A 27,101-nucleotide genomic window follows, 5' to 3' on the forward strand; every position below is an offset into this window, starting at 1 on the left:
GTGCATTGTTGCAGAAGGCTGTTTGTTCCTATTGGTTTATGTGCTAGATACACTAACCCATCTTCAGGCCATACAATCACTTATATGAACATATGTCATGTAATGCAGGATTTGTGTAGTATGAGCATGACCCAGTTCGGGAACATTTTGTATTGTGCTGGTCTTATTACTCAATCTTTAGTCTTCATAGAAAACCATTGTGGCAATAGCAGGTCTGTGTTTGTGTGTTTCAGACAAATCTATTCAATCGTCAGAATGGGATAAATTTCATTTATTGACTGCTGTATACCTATAGAAAATATAGCATTATTTTCCCCCGAAAACAGCTTTATTGTCATTTGCAATTTGTGATGAATAAAAGCAGCAAATAGCCCCCTTTTTTCTTAATATCTTAGCACTAAATGTAATCAAAAGTAAAAAATGAAAATAAAAATGCAGACTACTCTTAGTTTTTTTATCTAATACAGCTTTACTTTAATGGTGTTGTGCTATGCCAGTGAATGTTGCTAATTTATTTTATTTCATTAATTAATTAATTAACTTATTTATTTTTATAGAACTGCCAGCTCGAGAAGGATAAGAAGTCGACCTCCGTGACCACGACAGTCGTGACTGCTGCACCCCCTCCTTTAACACCCATCAGTTCCCTAGAAGGCCCGAAAAATGGTCACAGTTCTGTTAACAGTTCTGCAATGAGAGGTGCACAGCCAAGTGGCGTACTGCCCCCACTGAGACGATTTCCTAGACAGGACAATAAGACCTCACTGGCACCCTTTGCTGCCCCTACTGCAGCCTGTGCCCCTCTGTGCTCCTCTGTATCCACTAATACGACTGGAACGATGACTAGCGCCGTCCCCACCTCGGCCACGTCGGCTTCTACGAAGTTCGTTATGGTGCCGACATACGTGCAGACCGAACAGCCCTCGGCACGACCTGGTGCTCCGCCCCCACTCGCACGACTGCCGAGGCAGGATGGTAAGACTGCGCCTGTGGGCATCGCTGCTCCTAATGTGGCTTCTCTCTCCCTGTGCTCGTCCGTTCCTACGGGTACGACCGGTACAACGTCCTTCGTGGGGGCCGCTTCTTCCCAATCTCCCTCTCCGAAGTTAGTCATGGTGCCGACATATGTCAAACTGGACCAGGCCGACAGAGCTACGCAGACACTGACGAATGCGGTAACTACGGTGTCCATTGTGGGCTCTGTCACTACTTGGTTGCCACCCTCATCCCAGATACGCGTGTCAGGACCTGGGGGCTGCCTAAGGCCCCCACTCCCGGCGGTGTCCCCCGCTGCTGCGACACTGACCGGTTGCCCGCCGCCCCCTCCCCCTGTCTCCCAAGGGCTGATGAGAGCCGGCGGGCGACGCTACATCGTATTGCCTAAGCACAATGTGCTCTCCGTGTCTCCTGCCGGGGCCACGCTGACCACCCGTCCAGCAGGCCCGGATGCGGTCACGGCATTTTCCGCCTCCCGGGGCATGACCCCCCTTTGCGACATCCGTTCGCAGTTGCCCCCCTCGACGCAGACGGCGTACCTGATCGGAGCCCAGAATCCGCCCGGAGTGCTTTTGGTGCCCGTGCTGGGGTCGCCGGGGGCCAGTGTTCCGGGCATGGGGGCGAGCCTGCCCGTGAACCAGGACAAGCAGCAGATCCTCCTGGTGAATGGTTCTCCTGCCGGAAGTCCTGGAGGATTTGTCCTGTCGGCGACAGCGGCCACTGGCATGTGAGTGTCCACAGACATTGTTTAAGAGTTTCTTCTGTCGCCTGTCGCACAATTATTTGTTGGAATCATAACTCTTCTTAGTATTAAACAATATTTGCACATGTTGTAAGTAGTAAGTTTAGTTATATTCGTAGTATATGTCTGGATGAACAGACCAGAAATAAAAATATAATTTCCTTGTATTGGTGTAAGACTTTCTTTGTGTTCTGTAAAGATATTGTTATATCAGATACATTACTACTGTTGATGCAATCTTAAGTTTAAACCCAGCCTATCCTCTTGGTCATCCAATGTTTTTCATCCTTCCTGTGCAAAAACGAAGGAAGACCTCATACCACTTGTTGAATTGTCACTGTGGCTGTGTAAAATAAATTGGTTACTTTTATTTTCATCTGCTCACTAAATTTATTTTTAGATAAGTTGAAATATGTCCCAAAAACACATTTATCTGCTTCCTAACACTAATACATATTGTGGAGAGCCTTCCGTCATTCCTACCCAGTTTGTTGTTAACCCAAGATGAAAGTGTCAAACCCACTGTGACTTGGTACTGTGGTGTATGTATGGCTTGTTTGAGGTGGTGGTGGTGGTGGTGGTGGTGGTGGTGGTGGTTGTGCCCTAAACATAATTTTTAATGGGAACCCCAAGCACATTCCTATCATTATTAAGCACCAAAATGTGTTTCCAAGTTTAAATCTCTTTTTATTCAAAAACAGGAAGTGGTAGTAAAGTATTTAACATGCTTTTTAAGTGTTAGTTTCTTCCAGTTGTCAAATACAATTTTCAGTAAGTGTAGCGGTGGTATCTGTATGTTCCTGTTATTGGTCTTAATTCTGCTAGTTAATTTTTAAAAACAAGAATGCTGTGCTTTGTTGTGTGTGTGTGTGTGTGTGTGTGTGTGTGAGAGAGAGAGAGAGAGAGAGAGAGAGAGAGAGAGGGGGGGGGGGGGGCGTGCATGAACTTCTGGGCGTACAGCAGAGCATAATGTAGCACTTTTTGTGTACATGGCATCCCCTCGAGATATTTGTCTATCATTTAAGCTTAATATGCCCTTCTGCCATCTTTTTGAGAGTCCTTTGTTAGGATTTTAATAAAAAATTGCAGCTATTACATCTCTGGGCAAGCTATATGACTGTAGAATGCTGGCTTTGGTGAGTTGGTTCATGGGCATACTACATCCATTTTAACCGTGCACTGTGGCAATCTTACTAACCTTGTGGCTAGTCTACACTGATCAGCCTGATCATAATAGCACATGGACCAGACATTGTGCCTTTGTCCATGTGTAGTACATTCAGTAAAGCTCCACTTCATTGTAGTAGTATGTGGCATCTGGTCTCAGCCATATAGCATCAGATACCAATACACGGAAACACAATTGCTGTGTATCACAAGTTAGCAGTTTGTTTATCTCTGATTTGGTGCTCAGTGACACCCAGTTGCGTTTGGTGGGATTAACAAATGTGGGAATTAAGCATAATCAAATTTCACAAACTACTGCAGCATGCGCAGTTTGTACTGTGAAACATGGTGTTTTATAGGGAAGTTGTTGACCATAAAGTGGTCAGTTATAATACTAACTTAATCAGTGTTTTTATGGTGTTACTACCACAAGTTACAGTGAGGCTCAGTACACTCCTACAAAACAGATGTGATTTATCTATCAGTAGTGGCCATTTCTTGTACTTTCACACTACATATGGTATCTTTATGTTGTGACATGTTTCATGAAAATACAGACCTTTTCCTGTGCTCCACCGGAAAGAGTTGTATGTAATATGTGAGACAACAGATACAAGACTGAGGCTGACAGTGTGTGTTGTTACTAATTACATTCCAGTTATAGTTACCTTCAAAATAAGATCCATTTGGGTCCACACAAATCTGCATCTGTCCTATTGCTCAAAACATAAAAATCATTTTCCATTGGGCTACACAGGCACTACTTTGTTGTGTTTGCCTTCCTGCACAGCACAAGGACAGATACGGAGTAAGTTGTAAGTTATGTCACTGAGTTGACCAACTGATATAGTATGTCATACTGTAAGGGTGCAATTAGGGATCAAGTAGCAGTCACAGTAAAACCTGAATGCAAACTAGCTTTTTCCTGTCACATAAAGATTGTGTTTTATCTGTTTTCATCTTGTATACATTATCACACCTGCACAACATACAGTAGTCTGTGAATGACTGAATGGTGTGAATATTTGTAGTGTGTGTTTTGCTGACAGACTGACATAAGTGGTGTGCGCTCTGTCATTATAGGAAGAATTTTAGCAATCTTGCATGTGTTTCTGTACATAATTCCTTTCTTTTGAAGATGCAGTAATGCGTACTTTGTTGTAGTCTGTACTGGGTGTACATAAAGTCCGGGAACACTTTCAATTATTTATTGCACAGGCACTAAACATTGTACAGATGTCACACATATTGCATTTTGAAGGGAAATTTTGAAAGTTTTTTTTACGAACATTTGATATGCGAACCAGTAGTGACCCGGCAGACGTCAGTATGATAATTGAATTCTTGCCATACCCGTCCTTGACTGTGACTGTGACTATGACTGTGACAGTCAGTTCCCGTATTCTCTCCCAGAGCTCTGCTATGTCATGTGGTAGAGGTGGTACATACACCAGATCTTTGTGTCCCGACAGAAAAAAGTCACACGGAGTGAGATCTGGTGATACGGGAGGCCATTTTATGAAACACCTGCCCCTTCTGTAGCACGTCCGATCCATTGATGCGGCAGCTCCGTATTCAGGTACTCATGAACTGCACGATGAAAATGGGGTGGAGCCCCATCCTGCTGAAAGATGAATGGATAGTCTGATTGCATTTGAGGCATCAGCCCTTGCTTCAACATGTCCAGGTAGGAATATCCAGTGACAGTGCTCTCGGCGAAGAAGAATGGCCTGTACAGTTTTCGACGTGACAAGGCACAAAAAACATATACGTTGGGGGAATCACACTAAAATTCAATGCATTCGTGTGGATGCTTTTTTCCCCAGATTCAACAGTTACGGCTGTTCACTTTTCCTTCAGTGAGAAAAGTGGCTTTGTCGCTAAAAATTAAGCGATCAGCAATGCCATCCCCATCCTCATTCAGTTGTTGCAACTGCAAACAAAACTCAAAACGCTTGTCTTTGTCGTCGTCATTGAGCTTCTTCCCTAGCTCCAATTTGAATGGTTTCATAGACAGCTTCTGTCGCAGGACTTTCCACACAGTCATTGAAGCCGTTTCAAGTTCACGGGATGCACGACTCACCGATTTCTTTGGAATCCTTATGAATGTCTCTTGTACGCCCTCCACATTCACTTAATTCACACTGGGGTATCCGCTTCTCTTTGCGACCCGTCGTAACGAATTTGTTGTGCCAATGGTAAATTATCTTCCTTGTTCGTGGCTTCTTACCGTACTTGGTTCTAAACATCCGTTGAACAGCTGTAGCACACTTGTTTTTGTTGAACTTCAACACACGGAAAGTTCACTCTGCACCTGAACTTGCAATGTTTGCGACTAGCGCTGACTATCGGCAAATTACCAAACTACGCTGTGCTGGCATACATGAAACAAAACTTTCAGGGTTTCTCTTCAAAATGACATAAATATGATGTCTGTGCTATGTTTGGTTCTTGTGTAATAAATAATTGAAAGTGTTTCCGGACTTTACGTACACCCTGTATAATAAATTTGATTACTCTTACTACTTCATATTTAGCATTGCAGTTTTTATAAACCAGAACTTAAATTTTTAAGTGAATTCAGAAGGCTATGTTAATACCAACAAATTAATATAATTTGCCATTATCTCAGTTTACTCCAACCTGTGATGCACTCATTGTGAACTCTTATTTGTAATAACACATACACTGATGCTGTAGTTCTATTCCAACCACCAAGCCCAATGAGGTTGTGTGATGTTATTGGTGGTTGCCCTAATGTTCCCTGTCGAGTTTGGCAGTGTAACTGTAAAGAATGGCATTAACCTGTGCTTTCATGAAATGTCACAGTTCAGTTAGAAATCACACATTAAAAAATTCTTCAATATTTAGTCATTAAGGTGGTGTTAAGATCCTGTATTTATCTCAAGTTTTGGTGGAAATATAGCTTTATGACATCATCCAATTACTTGCAGCCATGACACCATTAATATGATCATGTACACCATGTAGTTAAAATGAAAATATTAATGGTAGGGATATGATTAATATGTCACAAATTTCAAAATAATTTATGAGTTTCAGCTTCTTTCAACATTGCACATATGTTTGTAAAGTAAAACAAATAAAATGTACTAAGCAGAAATGTTGCAGTGATAGTTGGTCAATGGCTTACATCTTTTTTTTCCGGGTGGGGATGGGATAACAAATGAAAATTAATTGTTCCAGATTTATATTTTGTGCTTTGTAGAAGGGTTTTGTAATATTGGGTAGTACTATTTGCCTTTCACAGAGGGAAAATTTGGACAGCTTTCCAACAGTCGTGTCATGACAGTCTGTTTCTGTTGACATGGCACTGCTTATACCAGGTACCATAGGCATTCTTAAGTGACCAGTGAGAGAGGAAAAAACATTTGTTTTCTCTCGCCAAATTATTTGTGAAGTCCTGGAGTGTACCTTGAAGAGTATCAATACTATTAGTAATTTATTCTCTTCCAGAGCATCTTTCCATTAGCAGTGAGAACAACTTTTTTTTTTATTTGTGCGATGTTTTACTATCTTGAATGTATTAATTTGTGTGTTTTATTTTTACAGATACTCCCAAATGTTTATGAATGGTGGTTACAGTTTTCCTTTTCCCTATCCAACCAACCTGTCACTACCTCTCTGTTGTTGCAACAGTATTTGTTTTCTTTTTCTCATTCCTGCAAAATAACTCTCAATATGTTCTGATTAATTGTAACTGGTAGCCATGTCTATGAAAACTGCAGTGTTAAAAGGACACATTGTATACTTAAAAATAAGATACCCCTGTCATTAGTTTTGGTATAGAGGAAGAAGCTTGATATCTGGCACTGAAATTTTGTTTCTGGTGTTTTATATATGGATAGTGACTTTAAGAATATTTTTGTATTCAAGGCATAGTACACAGGCAGTATATTTTTTTAAGCTATGCTTACTGTAATTGTATAAACTGTAGGTGATTAAATATGTTGGCAATTTTCTTTAAATTTAAGAATTAATTCCAGAGACCACCATTGTATAGTAAAATTCATTAGTTTGCTGAAGTTTTGTATGTTACCATTAAGACCATTAATTCAGTCACAGTCTTGCAGTGAAAGAGCATCTAGTTGATTTCAAGGACTAAATGATAATTATTTGTGGCAGATGATGTGTATACTGTGTAATATACATTTTCTTTTGTATTTTACTAGTATGAAAATTCTGACTGCTTAAAAATAAGTTGTTACACATGTTTTGGACATTTACTGTGACTTGCCCAAGATGTTACAGAACAGTTTTGGCATAGTACACTCAAATGATAAAATGTTTATTTGCAGTAAAACGAAATTTTATGTTGGAAACTTTGGATTGCACTCTTTCGGAACTCACATCTATTCATGTTGTGATACTGAATACAGGGAGTGGTTTGAAATATGGAAATACTACAAGAAATGCGTGCTTGAACATAAATGTAGTTTCTAGCCGAGCCTGTTGGTTGTGCTGTTGTATTTGACCACAAACGACATCTGTGCAGTATCTGCAAAATGTTGTAAGTGTCAGAACAGTGTTCTGTGTCGTTGCAAGTGCGTTACGTTGGAGCTACGTGAATTCGAATGTTGGTATATTGTTGGTGCTCGTATGGTGGGAGCTTTCATAACTGAGGTGGTCGAAGCGTTGACATTTCAAGAGCTACTGTATCAAAGATTTATACCACATAGAGAAAAGCAGAATAACATCATCACAACGGATCCAAAGTGTGTTTTGAGGGATTGTGATCGAAGGTCATTGAAGAGGATTGTGATGAAACATAAGCAGGGTGAGCTGGAATTACAAACCTACTCATCAATTATGCATATTTCCAGAACAGGAAAACGTGATGCCAAAGCCATAAAAGCTGGAAGCAATGGAAGAAAGTCATTTGTTCGATTGAGTCTTATTTCACACTGTTTCCAACTTCTGGCCAAATTTACACCCCAAGAGGGAAACATGGTGGGAGCTCAGTGATGATTTGCGCAGTCATATCATAGTATTCAATAGACCCTACTATGTAAGGTCACATTACTGCCAAGGATTATGTGACCATTTTGGCTGATCAGGTTCTTCCTATGGTAAAATGTTTGTTCCCCAATGGTGAGGCTGTGTTCCAAGATGGCAGGGCCCCAGATCACTCAGCTCATATCACCCAGGACTGGTTTGGTGAGCACTAGGATGAATGCACGGTAATGTTTGTGCTTTTGGTTTTTCCATATTTTTGTCTATCCACTGTATCTGAGACATAGTTCATGGTCTTGAGGAATAATTTAGTGCCTAGTGCTTCATAGCCTGGTGAGGTGACAGTCTCATTTTATGTAGACAGATGGTGAATTTATGTAATGTTAAAATACATTATTGCTAGAAGTGAATGGCCTCCTAATAACTTGCAACAGCTGTGAAGTAATTGAACAGTGTTAGAGATACTGAGTTGAGTTTCAGTGAACTCCGTTAGTAAATGAACATGTGAAGCAATGCATTTGATGTACTCAGTGCCAAGACTTTCAGTCTCATCGTATGTTATTATTGAAAATACTACCTATCTCTGCACATTATAACAATGAAAATAATCAATTATTGATAATATAACTTAAATGGATAGATAAAAAATCTACTCACCTAGTGGTGGCAGGGGAACATACACAAAAGGATTTAGCTTTTACAAGCTTTCGGAGCCAGTGGCTCCTTCTTCTGGCAGAAGAGTTGAAGGGGAAGGAAGAGGGGTGAAGGAAAAGAACTGGAGAGGTTTAGGAAAAGGAATACAGTTCAGAAAAGTCAACCAGAATTCTGGGTCAGCGGAGGCTTACCAGACAGGATGAGAAGGAAAGACTGATTTTGGAGACTGCACTAGATGAGATTTGAAAACCAGATTCTGGTATAGGAACAGCTTATACCGTACTCTTGAGAAGAGTAATTATTTTCTTCCATATATTAGATTGTAGCACAAGGAGACTTTTTCAAATATGAATTTGTTCCATAATTGTCTGTGATAAAATACTATGAGAGAAAACCAAAATAGTTTTTTAGGCCTTCCCTTCTTTCCTGTTCCGACGCTACAGAATATTCGTATTGTAGAATAACTTCAGAAACGTGAATGCAATGACACAAGAGTCCCCATATGGACCGCATTTTACAAATTATTTTGCATCACCCACATAGTATTTCAGATATTTATGTTTCTTTGAAATTTGTGGTGGTACCAATTTCCATGTTGTCCCACCATTGTTGTTATGTTTTATTAATTTAATAGGTTCTGTGGCACAGTGTAGAAAAAGATCTGTTGTGACAAAGTGAATAATCACATCAATCAACCGTATTTTGGCATTCACACACACACACACACACACACACACACACACACACACACACACTTACTTTCATGTGTTCACTGTGCTGACATCTGGAATAAATTGCAGAAGTTTTCTTTTCTTGAATCCCCGTGAAGTATGTGATGAGGCATGTACTGTCTTCAATTACACAATTTTTTGAAAAATTAGTGAAATAAATTATCACTCGGGGGGGGGGGGGGGGGGGGGGGAGGAGGAATCATTCAGGTAATATGTAATGTATGCTATATAAAAATTTAGTAAAAAATAACGTTCCCTCAATTTAGATATATTTGTTGGCTGTTTGTAGCAGGTGAGTTTGTTTTCTGTTGCAACCATGTAAATGGATGACTCTTGTATCTAAATACGATTAGTTTCTTTAGGTTTGGTTCCATAGTCATTGGAAATTTTATAAGGGCAACATTATTTTTACTGAGAGTGTATATTTGTGTTGCAAATCTTAAACATGACTGCGAAACCGCAACTGTGTAAATCTAAAGAGGTTGAAACAAATCAGCCAACCAGTTGCGAACCAAAGGTTTATTAGCCCTTGACCATGGTTTTGATATTTCTAAAAATGTGTGCTTGTAAAAAAGATATTTTTAGAAATATCAAAACCTAGATTAAGGGCTATCAAACCTTTGTTTTGCAACTGGTCGGCTAATTTTTTTCAACCTCTTCAGATTTACAGGGTTGCTGTTTTCTCAGCCACGTTTAAGATTTTGAAATATATGTCTGCCCATGAATTAAAAACTGTCACCAACTATATGTTTGTAAAAATAATTTTGTTACTGGTTACATGCATTTTAGGGCCCACTCTTGAAGAAGATTTTTAGAAATACCAAAATGTAGGTCAAGGGCGAATAAACCTTTGTTTTGCAACTGGTTGGCTGATTTTTTTTAACCTATTCAGATTTGTGTTTGTTTAAACCACAGCCATTTAGAACTAAATAAATCCATGCATTTCATACGACATAAAAACAACAACCTAGGCATCTAATTTTGTTGTGTTTTGAACAGTCTGTGAACATGTAAGCAGAGAATTGCAAAATGGAGCTCAGTACCTGTTCCCACTCATGCTGAGAAACTGTTTGTATATCAAATGACATATATTCAGGGATTTGGCTACTTCAGTAGTTCAATAAAAGAAAATTTTGTTGAAGGGTCTTTAAAAGATGAGGAAAGGATGTGATAGCAAATCATGAGTTCATAGTCTAAACTGCAATTTAAAATCACGCAGAACATAAACATATGCAAATTATTTATTCTTCCTCAAAGTGGAAACTGCTGTTTTCACGTACTGCAGCAGACTGGCAGATACATGAACTAACCTACAAATTAGCTTCCATTATATAAAGTAGACTCATACAGAGATGATGACAGCAACCAGCCAAGTTTTATAATGCTATTTATTTATTGAAGTAGCACCATTACCACTTTCAAACTGACAGATTCATCTCAGACAGCTCGTACACATTAAAATACCTTTTACAAAGAGTACTAGGAAAGTTTTGTAATATGATGCAGCAGTAAGTCACAGGAGGCTTATTGTTGCTGTCTGAAGAAGAAAGTGATAATGGAACGTGTTGTTTTGGACACACAGAAGACAGTCACAGCTAAGAGGTACACTGAGCAGTGCCTGCCAAAGGTCATCCAATTTTTGAAGAACCTGCGACTGAATCAAGAATGAACACTTGGTTCCTCCAACATGACAATGCTCCAGCTCACTGTGCCAAAGCATGCAACAAATATTTGTGGGGTACAGGAGTGAAACTTCTTGAGCACCCTCCTTACAATCCAGACTTTGCTCCTTGAGACTTTGTACTGCTTCTGCATGTGAAAATGAATCTGAAAGGAGTGCAGTTTGCAAGTGATGAGGACCTCCTGAGGGTGTGGACAATGAGTGTGCTTTTCTCTTTACAAAAACTTGGGAGAACTGGTTTAGTGATTGGTTTCAGAGGATGAAGAGGTATATTCAGTGTGACGAAAATTACTTGAAAAAATTAAATAACTAAAGCTTTATTACAAAATTTTCCTAGTACCCTTTGTACATTAGCTTTCACTTTTTGTGTCCCCAAATGGCGAAACTTCCTTGTATGGTGGTGCCCTACACCAAAACAAGTGTGAGAGAATGTGTTTATTTGTGACCTCTGTCTCTGGCAAAATAGAGAAGAAATGGTTTGGATAACATGAGACAGGACTGCTGTTCATGAGAGACAAAGCACCATTATATGTAAAGGTAGGTGTTTACCATTTGCAATGATCTCAAATGGTACCGTGCTTCACACTTTTCTTTCTTTCATCTCCTCTTGGCATTACAGGCAAAATGGATTTTCACCATTCTTCAGTAATTTATCGTAAACCGCTTTTGAGAATTCACCAGTTAGCCATCTGTAATTAGTGTATTAACAACAATATGGAAAGGATAGATTGCTACATACCACATAGAGTAGGCGTTGACTCACAGACAGGCACAGTGAAAAAGAATACAAGAAATATTTCATTTTTTAGGTTGACTCTTAACACAGAATGTTACAGCAGCCAGCCACTTTATAAAATGCTATTTATTTATTTAAACAGCACCATTACCGGTTTTGAACCAACAGGTTAATCTTCAAACGGCTAGTTCACGTTTTACATTAGTTTCGCCTTTTGTTTCCCCACCTGATGGAACTTCCTTGGAGTGGTGGTGTCCTACAACCAAAACAAGATGTGAGACAACATCTTTTTAACCGTAATTGTGGCTCACAACGTTTTTAAGTGACAAAAAACAAATTATTATTAAAGGGAAGATGTTTCGGTTACTTATGATGAAGAATCCGCGCCATTGTGTTCCAGTGCAGGAACATAATGGCGCAGATTCTTCGTCGTAAGTAACCGAAACATCTTCCTTTTAATGATGATCTGTTTACATCACTTAAAATCGTTGTGAGGCACAATTACAGTTCAAAAGACATTGTCTCACATCTTGTTTTGGTTGTAGGGCACCACCACCCCAGAGAAGTTCCATCAGGTGGGGAAACGAAAGGCGAAACTTGAACTAGACGTCTGAAGATGAACCTGTCAGTTCGAAACCAGTAACAGTGCTGTTTAAATAAATAAATAGCATTGTAAAAAGTGGCAGGTTGCTGTAATCTTCTATGTAAGAGTCAACCTAAATTTTGTACACAGCCATGGGCTCAAAATGTCATTTTTTGACAAAATAGCATAAATATTTCAGTTTTCAGAGGCACAGTGAAAAAGAATACTAGAAATATTTCAGCTTTCGGCCGGAGTCCTCATCCAGAAGCGCGCGCGCTCGTACACACACACACACACACACACACACACACACACACACACACACACACACAAAAAAAAACTGTGTCCGGGGTGAAGGCCTTATTGTGACTTTGTCGCATTTGAGTAGCAGTCTGGGGTGTGTACTGAGGGTAAGGAAAAGTGTGGATAAGGGAGGAGGGCAGGATAGTGGTGGAAAAGCTGCTATTGCAGCCTGTGGCAGGTTGTACGGATGTGGAGAGGAGAGGATAGGGCTGCTAGGTGTAGCATCAAAGAGGCAGTGGGTGGGGAAGGGGGAAGGTGAGAAGGAAGACGTAGAGAAGCAGAAAGGACATTGGTGGGATAGAAGGTGAGTGTAGTACTAGTACCGTAGTGGGGGCAGGCATGGAAATAGGCAGGTGGAGGACCGTAACTAGCAAATATTGAGGCTAGGGATGTTACAGGAATGATGGATATGTTGTAAGGAGGGCTCTCACCTGCCCGGTATAGAAAAGCTGTTGTTGGCAGGGAGAATCCAGACATCATAAGCTATGAAGCAATCATTAAAGTAAATTACTTTGCATTGGGTTACATGTTCAGCAACTGGGTGGCTCAGCTATTTCTCGGCTACAGTTTGGAGGTGGCTGTTCATGCGTACAAACAGCTTGCCAGTTGCTTAAAGCGTTTATTATTGTTTCTGTCAACAGTTGCAGTTATTTATTAGGCAACTAGTTTTGTACCCTTACAGGTTCATTTTCAAGCCTGGCCCACTAAGGCTGCACTGACAGTGCCTGATCTTAATAACATTGAGTGGCAACACATGCTCTGTAAATGTTAGCAGGATGAATTCCTCAATACCCACATGCTTGTTACCAATTCAAAATCACACTTTGATTTTGACTTGCTAACATGTGTATGTGTATAGTGGCATTCATCATGCTAACATTTACAGAGCATGTGTTGACACTCAGTATTATTATTAAGATCAGGTACTGTCAGTGCAGCCTCCGTGGTCCGTGCTTGAAAATGAACCTGTAAGGGCTCGAAACTAGTTGCCTAATAAATAATTGCAACTGTTGGCATAAACATTAAGAAAGACTTTAAGGAATTAAAATAAAATTGCCGTTCCCTGTCAACGAAATGTTGAAACTGAAGAATGAAGAGAAGCTCATCAGTTTTCAAGTCAACGTTTAGTGTGGAACTGTGGTTGCAGCTAAGTTTGTAGATCACACGGCTGCTTTCACAGATGGGCTTTCCTTTGATGGAGAAGAAGACACCTGTGACAGATCTGGAGTAGGTGATAGTGAGAGAACGTATGGGGCAGGTCTTCCATTTCGTTTCATTGCGGGTATATGAACCGTGAGTTATGTTGGGAGCAGAGGTGAAGTAGGGAGGACAAGGATATTGTGTATGTTGGGTGGGTGATAGAATATCACTGTGGGAAAGGTGGGGAGGATATTTTGTGCCCTGAAATTTGAAATCTGCCCACACAACCACAGCGATATTCCGCGACGTAGCGAACCCACGCAGCATCCTTGTCTGTCCCTACTACACCCTTGCTCTCAACACCTACCCACATTGCTCATATCCCTGCAATAGAACTAAGTATAAGACCTGTCATGTACAGCTTCCACCAGTCACCTACTCCACTCCTGTCACAGGCATCTTCTACCTGTCAAAGGCAGAGCCACCTGTGGAGGTAGCCATGTGATCTATCTTCTTACCTACAATCACTGTGTTGTGTTGTATATATACTTGACATCTGACAAGCTGTCTGTCCACATGAATGGTCACTGCCACCCACTTGCTGAATGTGCCCCGTAACATGATTTAATTCACTTCAACCACTGTTTCACAGCCTATGTTGTCTGGATTCTTCCTGCCAACACCAACTTTTCTAAGCTGGGCAAGTAGGAACCCTCCCTACAATGTATCCTTCTTTTTCATAATCTCCGGGCCTCAAATGTTGCTAGTCCTTGTCCTTCATCTGTCTATCCCCATGTCTGCTCCCACTCCAGTACTATTCACGTCTTCTATCCCACGGACACACTTGTGCAGTCCTGTACCCTTCTCTACTTCTCTCCTCCCTTTCCCTCCCCACCACAGCCTTCGCAATGCCACACATAGCAGCCCTATGCTGCCTCTACGACATCCCTGCACCTTCGTACTGGTAGCACAAGCATATTCTCCCACCTCGACCCTGCTATCCTCCCCCACTCCACACCTCTTCCATGCCCCCACTACATACAAGCTAGAGTGCTGCTCATGTATTTCCAGTATTCTTGTGCCTGTTTGTGACTCATCACCTTCTCTATGTGGTGGGTAGGAATCTGTCCTTTTCATATTGTTGTTGTTTCATCTTGAGCTACCCATTGTTTATAGTTATTGCATTGGATGATACAAAATAGCATTACATTTTCTGACATCTGTATATTTCGCAGATTATCATTAAAAGTTTACTGTGAATGTGAAGCTGATTTTCATATTTCTTACATAATTGACGAAAACCTCTTTTGCCTTTATTTCAGGGTTGAGAAATGAATAGAATTTTCTCCACTGGGTGATGTAAAGCAGTTTTTAATTGTCAAATGTAAAACAACTGAAAATATGTGACACAACTTGTATAACAACATTTTCTAGTCACATGCTCGCTGTGCTCAGGGAACTTTATGTTTAACAAACAGGTGATACTTTGCTCTCAAAGTTTGATGAATGCTTGCATTCATTACATCAGAAAAAAGTGATAAATGAGTCTTCTCTTTTACTACTCATATTCTGTGACTCCATGTAGCTTATATCTTTGTTATGTGCATTCATTTGTTTTTGTAGGAGATAATCCTTGGCTTTCCAGTTAGGCATTTGTTTTGTATGTGTTGTTGAACCTTGAATTGGAACGAAGAATGAGGATGAAGTTTGTTTTCAGACTGTAATTTGTTTCCAGTTTGGTGGTTTGCAGTGTGATCAGGAACTGCAGCATATCTTAACCATAGTTGTAAATGTTATATGAGTCAGTTAGAAATCATCTACTGGCTATTTATTTTGGAAACAGTTTTTCAGTATCTTCAGAAAAGTTTTTGTTTAGTGCTGCAAGAGTATTGTTGATTATAAAGCCAATGGCAGAGATTAGTGTGAATGAATGTGGTTCCCAACTGCATTTAAAGGAGGCAGATTATTTCATGTACATGTAGGTCTTTTGTTAATTATTTGCAAGACCATATATTGCAATTGAATTATTTATCAAAGCCCAACACATTGATAATTAGCAGCTGACAGTATGGATTTAAGGTTGAAGTGGCTGTGCATTAGCATTGTTCCCGTGTTGCAAATTTAAGTTCCACATAAAGATGTTAGTTATACCTGCTTGTTCATTAGATGCATCCCTTTGTGTACAAGACATCAGTAGAGCAAGTGGTCAAAATTTGGGCTGCTCTTTGACATTTAAGGCAGAACTTACATTCTATTGAAAAATAAGTCTAAGTATGTTGTAGTAACGAATACTTAGAAATGTCCTGATTTAAACTATTATGGCGAGATGTAACATAATCTCACTATTTTTTTATTTTAAAAAATATTGGTAAGTTGACGCAACAGAGAGTTGTGTTGTTTTCAGCAGGGCAGTCTAAATCACTCAGGTTGTTATCAAGTGGTGCAGTTGATTCATCTGCCTGGGATTCATCTTATCTTCTTGCTTTTTTTGTTCATTGCCACTTGTATCTGTTATTTATTTATTTCTATACTTTCGCAACTTCCACTTTTTGAATGAGATGTCACTTTCTTTTTCGAACTTCGGTATGTTCTTTGCAGCATTTCATTTGGAAGGATTAGTAGAAATTTCTTCTGTGGTAAAAACCTTTTGTGACATCGTTTTGTAAGGAGCATTAGTTATCAGGATAGGTCCTACAGCTTTATGTCCTCGGTTGCTGTTTACTTTGTTTGACGTGGGAATAGGAGCAGCGTTGTATGGGCTAACTGCTGATGTATACCTGTTGGGTTGAGGCTAATGAATGGGATTTACCCAGCATATGACTATCTAAAGTAGACTGAAGTTAATAATGAAATTACAATGAAATCCAGACCTTAAGCTGCTTACAGGCATTGATAAATATCAGCGGCGCCAGTTGAAAATGTGTGCCCTTACTGGGACTTGAACCCGGGATCTACTGTTTACATGGCAAATGCTCTATCCGACTGAGCCACAGAGAACACAGAAGACAGTGTGACTGCAGGGACTTATCTCAGGCACACTCCCCGCGAGACCCACACTTCCAACTTACTTTCCATACACTACATTTGTAGTGCCCCTGCCTGCCATACTCATTACTCGTGGCAGTCAGTCTACCAATTCCCATAAGAGTTTGCGCAATGTGAGTGCATATGCACTGAAGAAGTTCATTGGCCAGTAAGCCTTATCTATATGAAAATGGTACCCGTTCTTTTGGACATGTCCAAAAGAACAGATACCATCTTCATATAAAGGTAATAAGGTTGTCCCAATAGTTTTACCACTGGCTGGGGGAATCACCTTGCTCACACCTGTTTCATACCATTTCTTCTTCATGTCCTGTGGGAAGTATTTTAGCTTCTTCCTTGGAATTTTAGGAAGGAAACAGCACAGGATAGTCGAATTGACAAAATGGTACAAAATCCGGCTGCAGCCCAAATTTAGATTACACATAATAGCCCGAATTTAGGCCATTACTAGTACATAATTTCTAGGTTAATTAGAAAACAGTGAAAAATAGTTGCTATTAAAACTGAAAATATTCTGAAAGCAAAGATTTTACCCTTAACACTGCATACTAGAGAGGACTATCCATAAACACATAAATTGGATGAAAAAATAATGAATGCTTGACTGCAGAAGTTTTAGGATGGTCCAAATAGAGTATATGTTGACTACAATATCGTGGGATGGTGAACTGTTGTGACAGTTATATAGAACAACTGAAGTGGCCTGAAACACTGTTTTACATTGTTTGTGCTAGACTGCAGCACCAAATTTCTAGTTAGCCCAAATTTAGGCCATATCCAAAATTTGGACTGCTTCCGTTAATGCTTTTATTGATTTAATTGGAGGAAAAATTATTTAGAGAGATGCACAAAAAAACTGATTTTTCTGCATGCACTCTTGAGTCTGTCATCAGCATAACTGCATAAAATGTTCTTGGTTTCCATGCTGCTTCAATTGAGATAAAATTCTTAATTTTTCAGCAACTGTCTCTGCCATCATTCCCAGGGGTTAAAACTTCTGACTGCCAGGATGACTCAAGGGTTCTGTCCTGTATGTGCAAGGCAGCAACAGTGCACAGAATTTCTGTCCATACATTAATTCTGTTCTTCTCTGGAATGTTCTGGGTGCTACTGCCTTGCATAAATAATGCTGACACCTTGCCTTTTGTGGCACTCAAAAGTTTTAACTCCCAGGGTGACGGCATGACACCTGAAGAAGGGGGGGGGGGGGGAGTTAGAATTTTAACTGTCGACACAGTCTGAAGATGGAGAGCATTTCATCCTCTGTGTTTCATGTGTAGTCTGCCTGTATTGAAAATTATATTAGTTTGAAAAACTTGATTCTCATAGAGGCAGTGGCAGAGGCCATATCCTGTTCTCGCCCAAAGTATTACAATGATAAGCAAAACTTTACAGAACTGCTTGGAGAATTAAAATATACTTCCTGCATTAGTCTTCAGCCAGCCAGATATTGATGGTTAAAATACCGTGAAATGAAAAACTCGCATGAAGGAAATTTTTAGGTGTGGGAGAGACATGTTCATGCCTTTAGGAATAAAAGCTGTAATATTGCTTCTGTGGTTAGAACTTGTACACGAAAGTACAGTTTGTTTAATAGTGATATTGCTTGGCGTACTTCATGAAAGGAGGCTAGTATTTAATTTCAGTGGAAACTTTTTTCTCCTGTTGTATAACAGAGTCATCTTACATTTAAATTAATGCATTTAGAGTTGTGTTTAGTTTTTATGTATTTTTGTTGAACTGGGTGTTTGTTGATAAGATATTGGCATGGACAGACAAGTTATTACATGTCCAATCTTCATTATGAGGTAAAAAATCAGAGCAGAATTAATAATGAAGACAGGAGCAGTAAAAATATCACATCATTAATCCTAATGGTACTAATGGAAAATAATAGGTGTAGGTCCTGACCCTTCACATGGAATCTTCACAGTGTTTACCTGGAATGATTTGAGTAAGTGCTCAAATCACTGTTGCTGGACCAGATAAAAAAATCCTAAGATTTTTTTTGTTTGAGCAGAATTTTTACTAGTCAATTTGGCTAGTAAATTACATTTACTATCTCCAAAAATAAGTAGCCCAAGATAACTTACATATAAGGCAGTATTTCACAATTCCATAAGGATTTACATTCTAAAAATATAGGTGAGTAACTGTAGAATAGGAGTTTGTCAGGAGAAAAGACTGTAACTGGGGTTTGAAAATCTGCAGTATGTCACTAACAATTTTAAACTCTCGTGGAATATGTGTAGCGGGTGTAATTACTGGGTGTTTCTTTTCTTGTAACATCTCCGGTGGTGGCAATAGACAATTTAGTACAGCTTTGGGTGTAGATGAGCACTTGTGAACTGTTGGAATTGTCGTCCTGAGAGAGGCACATACAAAAATGAACAAGTAAATGTCAACTCTCTGCTTTGAGAACTTCGGTAGTCCCATAGTTGAGAGAAAGTCAGTTAGCGGTTAAGAAAGTGAAGAAAATATCACAATGGAAAGTCCATGATGGCTACAAGAAAGATTAGTCTCCATGACCACTCACCTATGGCTGATTGATATGGGGCACGTTCAGACACTTAACAACTTGGACTTTATTTTGTTGATGCTTCTTGAGCACAGACTTCAGCAGTAATCCGTTACAGGAATTTGATTATAGGTAGATACCATTTCTGTGACTGTCACAAATTAGAGCATTATTGAGCTCTACAAATATTTAGAAAGATAATTTAAAACTGGTGTTCTGATGTTTTAGTATTCACTCTTATCTTACTACAGAAACCTCTAAAAATCCAGGCTTTCACATCTTGTAACGGAGTTATCTTCATTATACATTGACGAATACAGTAGTGGAGGTAAAGTCTGTGCTGTGAATAGCTGCCTTTTGGGGGAACATTATTCCAGATAAATCTTTTATGATAACATTACTTTGTACATACCTGTAGACCTGTTCAGTTAGTGATCATAAAAAATTTGAAGAATTACTCTGAACTAATATCTGCAGCTGATGTTGTTTTTTTCCACATAGCTACAGTAATTCTGTGTATTGATTTAACTGTAGAAGTAGAAATAATCTACAATTATCTGTACATATGTACTCTCTAATCTATAGAAAAAACCATATACTTCTCAAGTAGCGACAATTGTGCCAAGATTTTTTCATATGTGGCACAGTTACTTATTTGTGCTACATTCATATAGGTTTAACAACATGGCTGTAACAACTATAACTGTGTATAATTAAATAGCGATCATCATCTTCCAGACTGAAAACATAACTTATAAATCCACTTTTACAAACATTTAAAAAATGTAATTTTATAGTGTTCGAATCAGAAAACAATTACCCACTGTATGTGTACGGCTACAGTAAAAAAAAAAAAAAAAATAAATAAATCATACTACCACTGAAAGCAATGTAGTACAGGCTTAGCAAAGTGTATACCATTCAGAGGAATGTACAAGTGTATTTGCAGTCAGGAAGTAATGAAGTCAATAATATTCTGTAACTTGCTCACAGTGTTGATGTACCAGACTGCATGCAATTCCTCGTTGTACATATGTGCAGTTAGTTGTCTCTGTGGAACCATCATATGTAACCCTAATCACACACACAGGAGGATGACAATCTGTTAACAAGTTGTGTGTGCAAATTGTTACAGGGATGCCGCAGCAGAGAGTCGAAAGCGGAAGGCCGCCGCCTCGCCACCAGAGGAAGCAGCTGGAGTGTCAAAGAAGCCACGTACAATGGATGCTGCCAACGGTGATGCCGAACCCCTGCGAGCATTCATGTCGAGATACATGGCCAACGTCTGTGAAACATACAATGCCATGTTGCACATATTTGAGTATCTCAAGGTTCAAGAAGTGCTACGTGCTGCGAGGGTCTGCCGACTTTGGTGTAGCGTAGCTACGCATGATTCACTGGTAAGTACAAAGCAAATAAGAAACTGCAAGTGTCAGTTTGTAGATAGTAGTGGTCGTCGTGTCCCCCCGCCCACACCACCAGTTGAAATAAAGTTGAGCTTACAAGTGATGCATATAATATGTTAGTGTCCTCTCGTGTCTCGAGATTTAAATCTTCAGGAATACATATCAAAAATTAATCAGTGAAATGTGCAAAAAGATAGCAGGAGAAGAAATTGAATAAACTAAGAAATACGATGCGTAAAATTGAGTGACTAGAATATCTCTTGTTTGTTTGTTGACTTCAAAGTTTGGAAATGTGCCTCACTGTTCATGTCAACTGTAAAACTTTCTGGCGTCAATAGCATACCACTAAAACATTGAAAAGCAATTCTTAAACAACCAAAGGTCATGCTAGAGCTCCTTTTAGCGAGTGTGGGCCTGGAATCACTTTCTAAAGTGTCTTCTTAAATGAAAGGTTCTGAAGAATAGGCTTTCTATACTGCAACAACTTGAGTAGTAACATTGTCTGTAATCTTTCCGAAATCTACGAATGCTGTAAATGTGGGTTTATCTTTCTTCAATCTATCTTAAGTTGTAAGGTGGTCAGTATTGTTTCATGTGTTCCTACACATCTATGGAACTGAGACAGATCTTCCCTGGTATTGGCATCCTTTATGAATAATCACTTTCCTTTCAGGAATAGAGCGTATTGTGATGATGAGAGGCATGGCAGACTCCAAAATATACAAAGTGTTGGGAATTACCCCTTACACTCCAGAGAGCAGACCAAAGGTGTCTCTGTGTTCTTTTTTAAAAATCACTGCCACTCGGGGCCACAGAAAATGATATCTTTGTGAAACTAATGAGGCCACTGACCAACAATTAGGATATACATTAAAACATCACTGTTTTCATTCTAATATATTTACATACACATTGCAATACAAAACTTTCACTGTGTGATATTTTTTGAAACTGCAGGGTGAACGATTTCCATCCTCATTTCACTTAGAAATTCCTCTAAAAGCTCTACAATCTCTCCCACGGAAAGAACTGTGCACCAACAGCTAACCATTTCGCACCCACTAATTTCACCGTAATAACTACAACCATTCTCTCAACGCAACTGCTACAGTTAAATACCCAAGTTAACACAGGTTGGCATATATGGCAGTAGTACGAAACATTGATGCCTAGTACAGCAAGATTTGAGAATGGAGCATGTGAGAATTACAAAAAATTGTGTCAAATGAGGCTCGGCATCGGAGTATTTTGAGCGCTTTTCTTCGTTGTAGTGAGAAGGGTTTAAGGACTGAATCAGCAAATAAGTGTGTGCCCACCTTCCTCTGCTTGGCTCTCATTGAACTGTTGTGATTTCACTAACCTGCTGAACTGATGTAGAAAAGAAATCAACAGCTGATTAGATTCGTTATAAACTTTTAACATCCTTTGATATGGAAGATGAAGACTTCAGGAAGAGTGAAGCATTAATGTCTTGCTGGACCAGTAAAGTGTGATGAAGGGTAGGATAATGAGAAATCTGTTACAAATATCAAAGTAATGTGTGCTACATTTTAAGCAAAACCTAGTTTTTCGTGAATCTCAATGTTTGTGATGTCGTGTCTCCTGAACTCTTTGTCTTACAGAGATACAATTTTGCAGGTGCACTCAGAGGTATATGTGGATACTGTCTGCAAACTGTACACATGTATGGTGTCTGTACATGTGTGGATGGATATGTGTGTGTGTGCGAGTGGTATGGTGTCTGTACATGTGTGGATGGATATGTGTGTGTGTGCGAGTGTATACCCGTCCTTTTTTCCCCCTAAGGTAAGTCTTTCCGCTCCCGGGATTGGAATGACTCCTTACCCTCTCCCTTAAAACCCACATCCTTTCGTCTTTCCCTCTCCTTCCCTCTTTTCTGATGAGGCAACAGTTTGTTGCGAAAGCTTGAATTTTGTGTGTTTGTTTGTGTGTCTGTCGACCTGCCAGCACTTTCATTTGGTAAGTCACATCATCTTTGTTTTATATATATATATATATATATATATATATATATATATGAAACTCTTTGCCTTTACAAATGTCTGCTTGTGTCTGTGTATGTGTGGATGGATATGTGTGCGTGTGCTAGTGTATACCTGTCCTTTTTTCCCCCTAAGGTAAGTCTTTCCGCTCCCGGGATTGGAATGACTCCTTACCCTCTCCCTTAAAACCCATATCCTTTTGTCTTTCCTTCTCCTTCCCTCTTTCCTGACGAGGCAACCATTGGTTGCGAAAGCTAGAATTTTGTGTGTATGTTTGTGTTTGTTTGTGTGTCTGTCGACCTGCCAGCGCTTTTGTTTGGTAAGTTTCATCATCTTTCTTTTTAGATATATTTTTCCCACGTGGAATGTTTCCCTCATATATATATATATATATATATATATATATATATATATATATATATATATATATATATATATATATATATATATATATATATAATCTGCTCCAGTCCAGAATCCCTGAACCATTACACCAACAACCTGACAACAGCTTTTGCATCCCGCAACTACCCTCCCGACCTGGTACAGAAGCAAATAACCAGAGCCACTTCCTCATCCTCTCAAACCCAGAAACTCCCACAGAAGAACCACAAAAGTGCCCCACTTGTGACAGGATACTTTCCGGGACTGGATCAGACTCTGAATGTGGCTCTCCAGCAGGGATACGACTTCCTCAAATCCTGCCCTGAAATGAGATCCATCCTTCATGAAATCCTCCCCACTCCACCAAGAGTGTCTTTCCGCCGTCCACCTAACCTTCGTAACCTCTTAGTTCATCCCTATGAAATCCCCAAACCACCTTCCCTACCCTCTGGCTCCTACCCTTGTAACTGCCCCCGGTGTAAAACCTGTCCCATGCACCTTCCCACCACCACCTACTCCAGTCCTGTAACCCGGAAGGTGTACACGATCAAAGGCAGAGCCACGTGTGAAAGCACCCACGTCATTTACCAACTGACCTGCCTACACTGTGAAGCTTTCTATGTGGGAATGACCAGCAACAAACTGTCCATTCGCATGAATGGACACAGGCAGACAGTGTTTGTTGGTAATGAGGATCACCCTGTGGCTAAACATGTCCTGGTGCACGGCCAGCACATCTTGCCACAGTGTTACACCGTCCGGGTTATCTGGATACTTCCCACTATCACCAACCTATCTGAACTCCAGAGATGGGAACTTGCTCTTCAATATATCCTCTCTTCCTGTTATCCACCAGGCCTCAATCTCCGCTAATTTCAAGTTGCCGCGACTCATACCTCACCTGTCATTCAACAACATCTTTGCCTCTGCATTTCCACCTCGACTGAGATCTCTGCCCAAACTCTTTGCCTTTGAATATGTCTGCTTGTGTCTGTATATGTGTGGATGGATATGTGTGTGTGTGCGCGCGAGTGTATACCCGTCCTTTTTGCCCCCTAAGGTAAGTCTTTCCGCTCCCGGGATTGGAATGACTCCTTACCCCCTCCTTTAAAACCCACATCATTTCGTCTTTCCCTCTCCTTCCCTCTTTCCTGACGAAGCAACCATTGGTTGCGAGGACAACTGAAAGTACACTGCGCGTGGACAGCTGAAATACTGTGAGAATCAGCCATTGTAATTTTATTGAATTTCCTCATTCCTCTGAATTCCCCTTAGAAAATGTCTCTCATTTACCACTCAAGATTGATTAATAACTGTTGTGATATGAAAGTCAGTTGATTTCCTCTGCTTTTCAAGCTCTCAGATACCATGTATGAAACTGTGTCTCAGTTCACTGAACGAGAAATCGTATGGGGGGGGGGGGGGTGGTCAATCGAGATCATTAGAACCTTCAGTTGTTGTCAACATAATAATTGAATTACCCTTTGAGAATTGTTCATTAAGGCTACCAACTTCAGCTTGACAATTCACCAAATACCAGAAGTGTTGAGTCATCGACTGGAACAAGAAAATGTATGGAAATCTTATAACTTGGTTTTTATGTAAGAATGATACTTTTTACGAGATTTTGAAGGGGAAAAAGAAGCAACAACTTAAACAAGCTTCAGTACACCCCACTCGCACACCTGCCAAATTGCAGTTGCTTTCATGCTATATTTATGTGAAGAATCGCTACTGAGGTCCGTTGAGCCCGGGTTTTTGTTCGTACTTACAAAGGTGCTGTAATGGTGTACCTCATTTTGTTCACATGTGATTCTTGAGGTTTATAATTGTTGATGTATCTAACAGGCTGCCTTGCACTTTTTAATTGCAGGCCATGAAAGATATTGAAAAATAGTGGAACTAATTAAGTTAAAGTGCATTATGATTTTCACTTCCTGTCATAAATTATCGACAGTTGGGGAGCCTGTAGCAGCATGCGTTGTGGATGTTACACTTGTTGGGGAAAGTTTGCTTTCTGGCTATTGAAAGATATCTTAGTCATTCAGTTAACTCCATCTGCTATAGATTGTTCATGTGATTCTTTTCAAAATAATGTGGAACCAGTCAGTTTATTACCTATGAATGCATGATACCTTTGTATTTATGCTCACAGGCTCACTGTTTAAATAGTTGTCCGTGGAAAGGATGTCAATTCAGATTTAAAATTTACTTTTCTTCTTTTTGAAAATTTTGTCATATTGGATAAAAAATCAAGAATTTTTGTTGCCATATATTGCACACTTTTCTGAGTAGTTGCACACTTATGATTAGTAACAGATTACCCCTCCCCTCCAACCCCTAAATCCTTCATCTAATGTTGTACCTGTCATTTTCTTAATTTTTTATAAAATTTCATTATTAAATTGAACATATGACAGTGATAACACTGCACTGTTTATTGCAAAAAAATACTTATTTCATAAGGGATTACACAGAACATTATACCATAAGACAGCAGTAAGTTGGCATATGCCAGGTAGATCAACAGGATGACCTTTTTCCCCATGATTACCAGTGAACATAGATGGTTAACTATTTGAGGAGCTCAAAAATGTTTCATCAGTATAGTCATTTAGATATTGAGGACATTCGTCTCTATTAATTGACCCATGTTTGTGTGCAGAATTTGTTGTTGATGTTACTGTATTTGTTTGACATAACTGATTGAACTGTGAACATTTAATTAAGGTGGGAGTTATTATGAAGCCATTGAAGGCCATTATTGAGAATTTATGTACGAGTATTCAGTATGTTTTTGTCTTCAATATGAAGACCAGCTTGATGCAGCTTTCCACATTAGTCTTATTTTGTGCAAATCTTTCCATATCTGCATAACTGCTGCAGCCTATGCCCATTTCAAACTACTTACAGTAGTCAAGCCTTTTCCTCGGTCTACAACTTTTATCCCCACGCTTCCCTCTATTGCCAAATTATCTATTCCTCAATTCCCAAGAAAGGTCCTGCAACTGATCCCATGTTATACTCAACGTGTGCCACAAAATTCATATCTCCCAGATTCCATTCAGTACCTCTTCTTTAGTTATCTGATATACCCATCTAATTTCAGCATTCTTCTGCAGCACCACATTTCAAAAGCTATTCTATTCTTGTCTGCATTGCTTACCACTCAAGTGTCACTTTTGTATAAAGCTATATGCCAAAAAAAATACTTTCAGAAAATATTTAATTTAGTTCTGTATCAGTTTGAAGGTAGCTGGTGCAATAAATTACAGGTATAACTTAAGGAGAACCTTTACAGTTCGAATACTTGGTTGGTGCCATACTTTTGGGGAAGACCATGACATACCTGCCAAGTTTCCCAGTTTTCCCAGAAGATTTCCAGATTTTGGGGCAGTCTTGAGGTTTTCCAGATGAACATAATTTTTTTTCTAGATGTTCAACTCCCAGGCTATTTCCCACCCATCGCATTCCAGGTTTGACTTCCGATAATAGCTGCAATTCTGAGATGCAAGCGTTTGAAATTCGACGGAATGTCAACCTACAATATTATCGATAATCCCTTCTCCCAGAATATTGCTGCGCTTTTTTCGCTAACTCTATGTGCTTGAAACACTGCTGGTGAAAGTTGATCGAACGTTCTATCGATAATCAAGTCTCACAGTTTATTGCTGCATTCTCTTTGTGCTTCAACTGCATGTTAGCGGGAAAGGTTTGTTTACGCTCACTTCTATGCGGTGTTTGCTGTTTGTTCTGGTATTCGTGCAATTGTGTGACGAATTTTGGTGTGATTTAGTGTTTTCATGATGAGTTAAACTAAGAAACGATATCATCAGTCTTTCAGGGATTCATATTCTACTGAATTTCCGGATGTTATGCAATCACGGAAAGATGAAACACTCGTGTTCTGTTCCACGTGTTCGTACGATATAATCATTGTTTACGGAGGAAGAACTGAATTAATAAATAATATTAAATCCTTTAAACACGTCTACAATATGAAAATGAAGGATAGCAGTAGGAAAATTGATTCATTTT

General features: G+C 39.5%; 1 protein-coding gene across 3 annotated transcripts in view; it reads left to right on the top strand.

The window, feature by feature from the left end:
• Positions 1-27,101, top strand: part of LOC124717381 — a 184,658-nt gene that overhangs the window by 109,067 nt on the left and 48,490 nt on the right. For 2 of the 3 annotated variants that reach the window (XM_047244225.1, XM_047244226.1), the window contains exons 10-11: positions 558-1,723; positions 20,406-20,670. In XM_047244225.1, the coding sequence (XP_047100181.1) occupies positions 558-1,723; positions 20,406-20,670 (1,431 nt within the window). The remainder of the gene's footprint in view (positions 1-557; positions 1,724-20,405; positions 20,671-27,101) is intronic. The other variant, XM_047244227.1, reaches the window with a different exon arrangement.

Source organism: Schistocerca piceifrons, chromosome 9, assembly GCF_021461385.2.
Source record: "Schistocerca piceifrons isolate TAMUIC-IGC-003096 chromosome 9, iqSchPice1.1, whole genome shotgun sequence".
NCBI classification, from domain to species: domain Eukaryota; kingdom Metazoa; phylum Arthropoda; class Insecta; order Orthoptera; family Acrididae; genus Schistocerca; species Schistocerca piceifrons.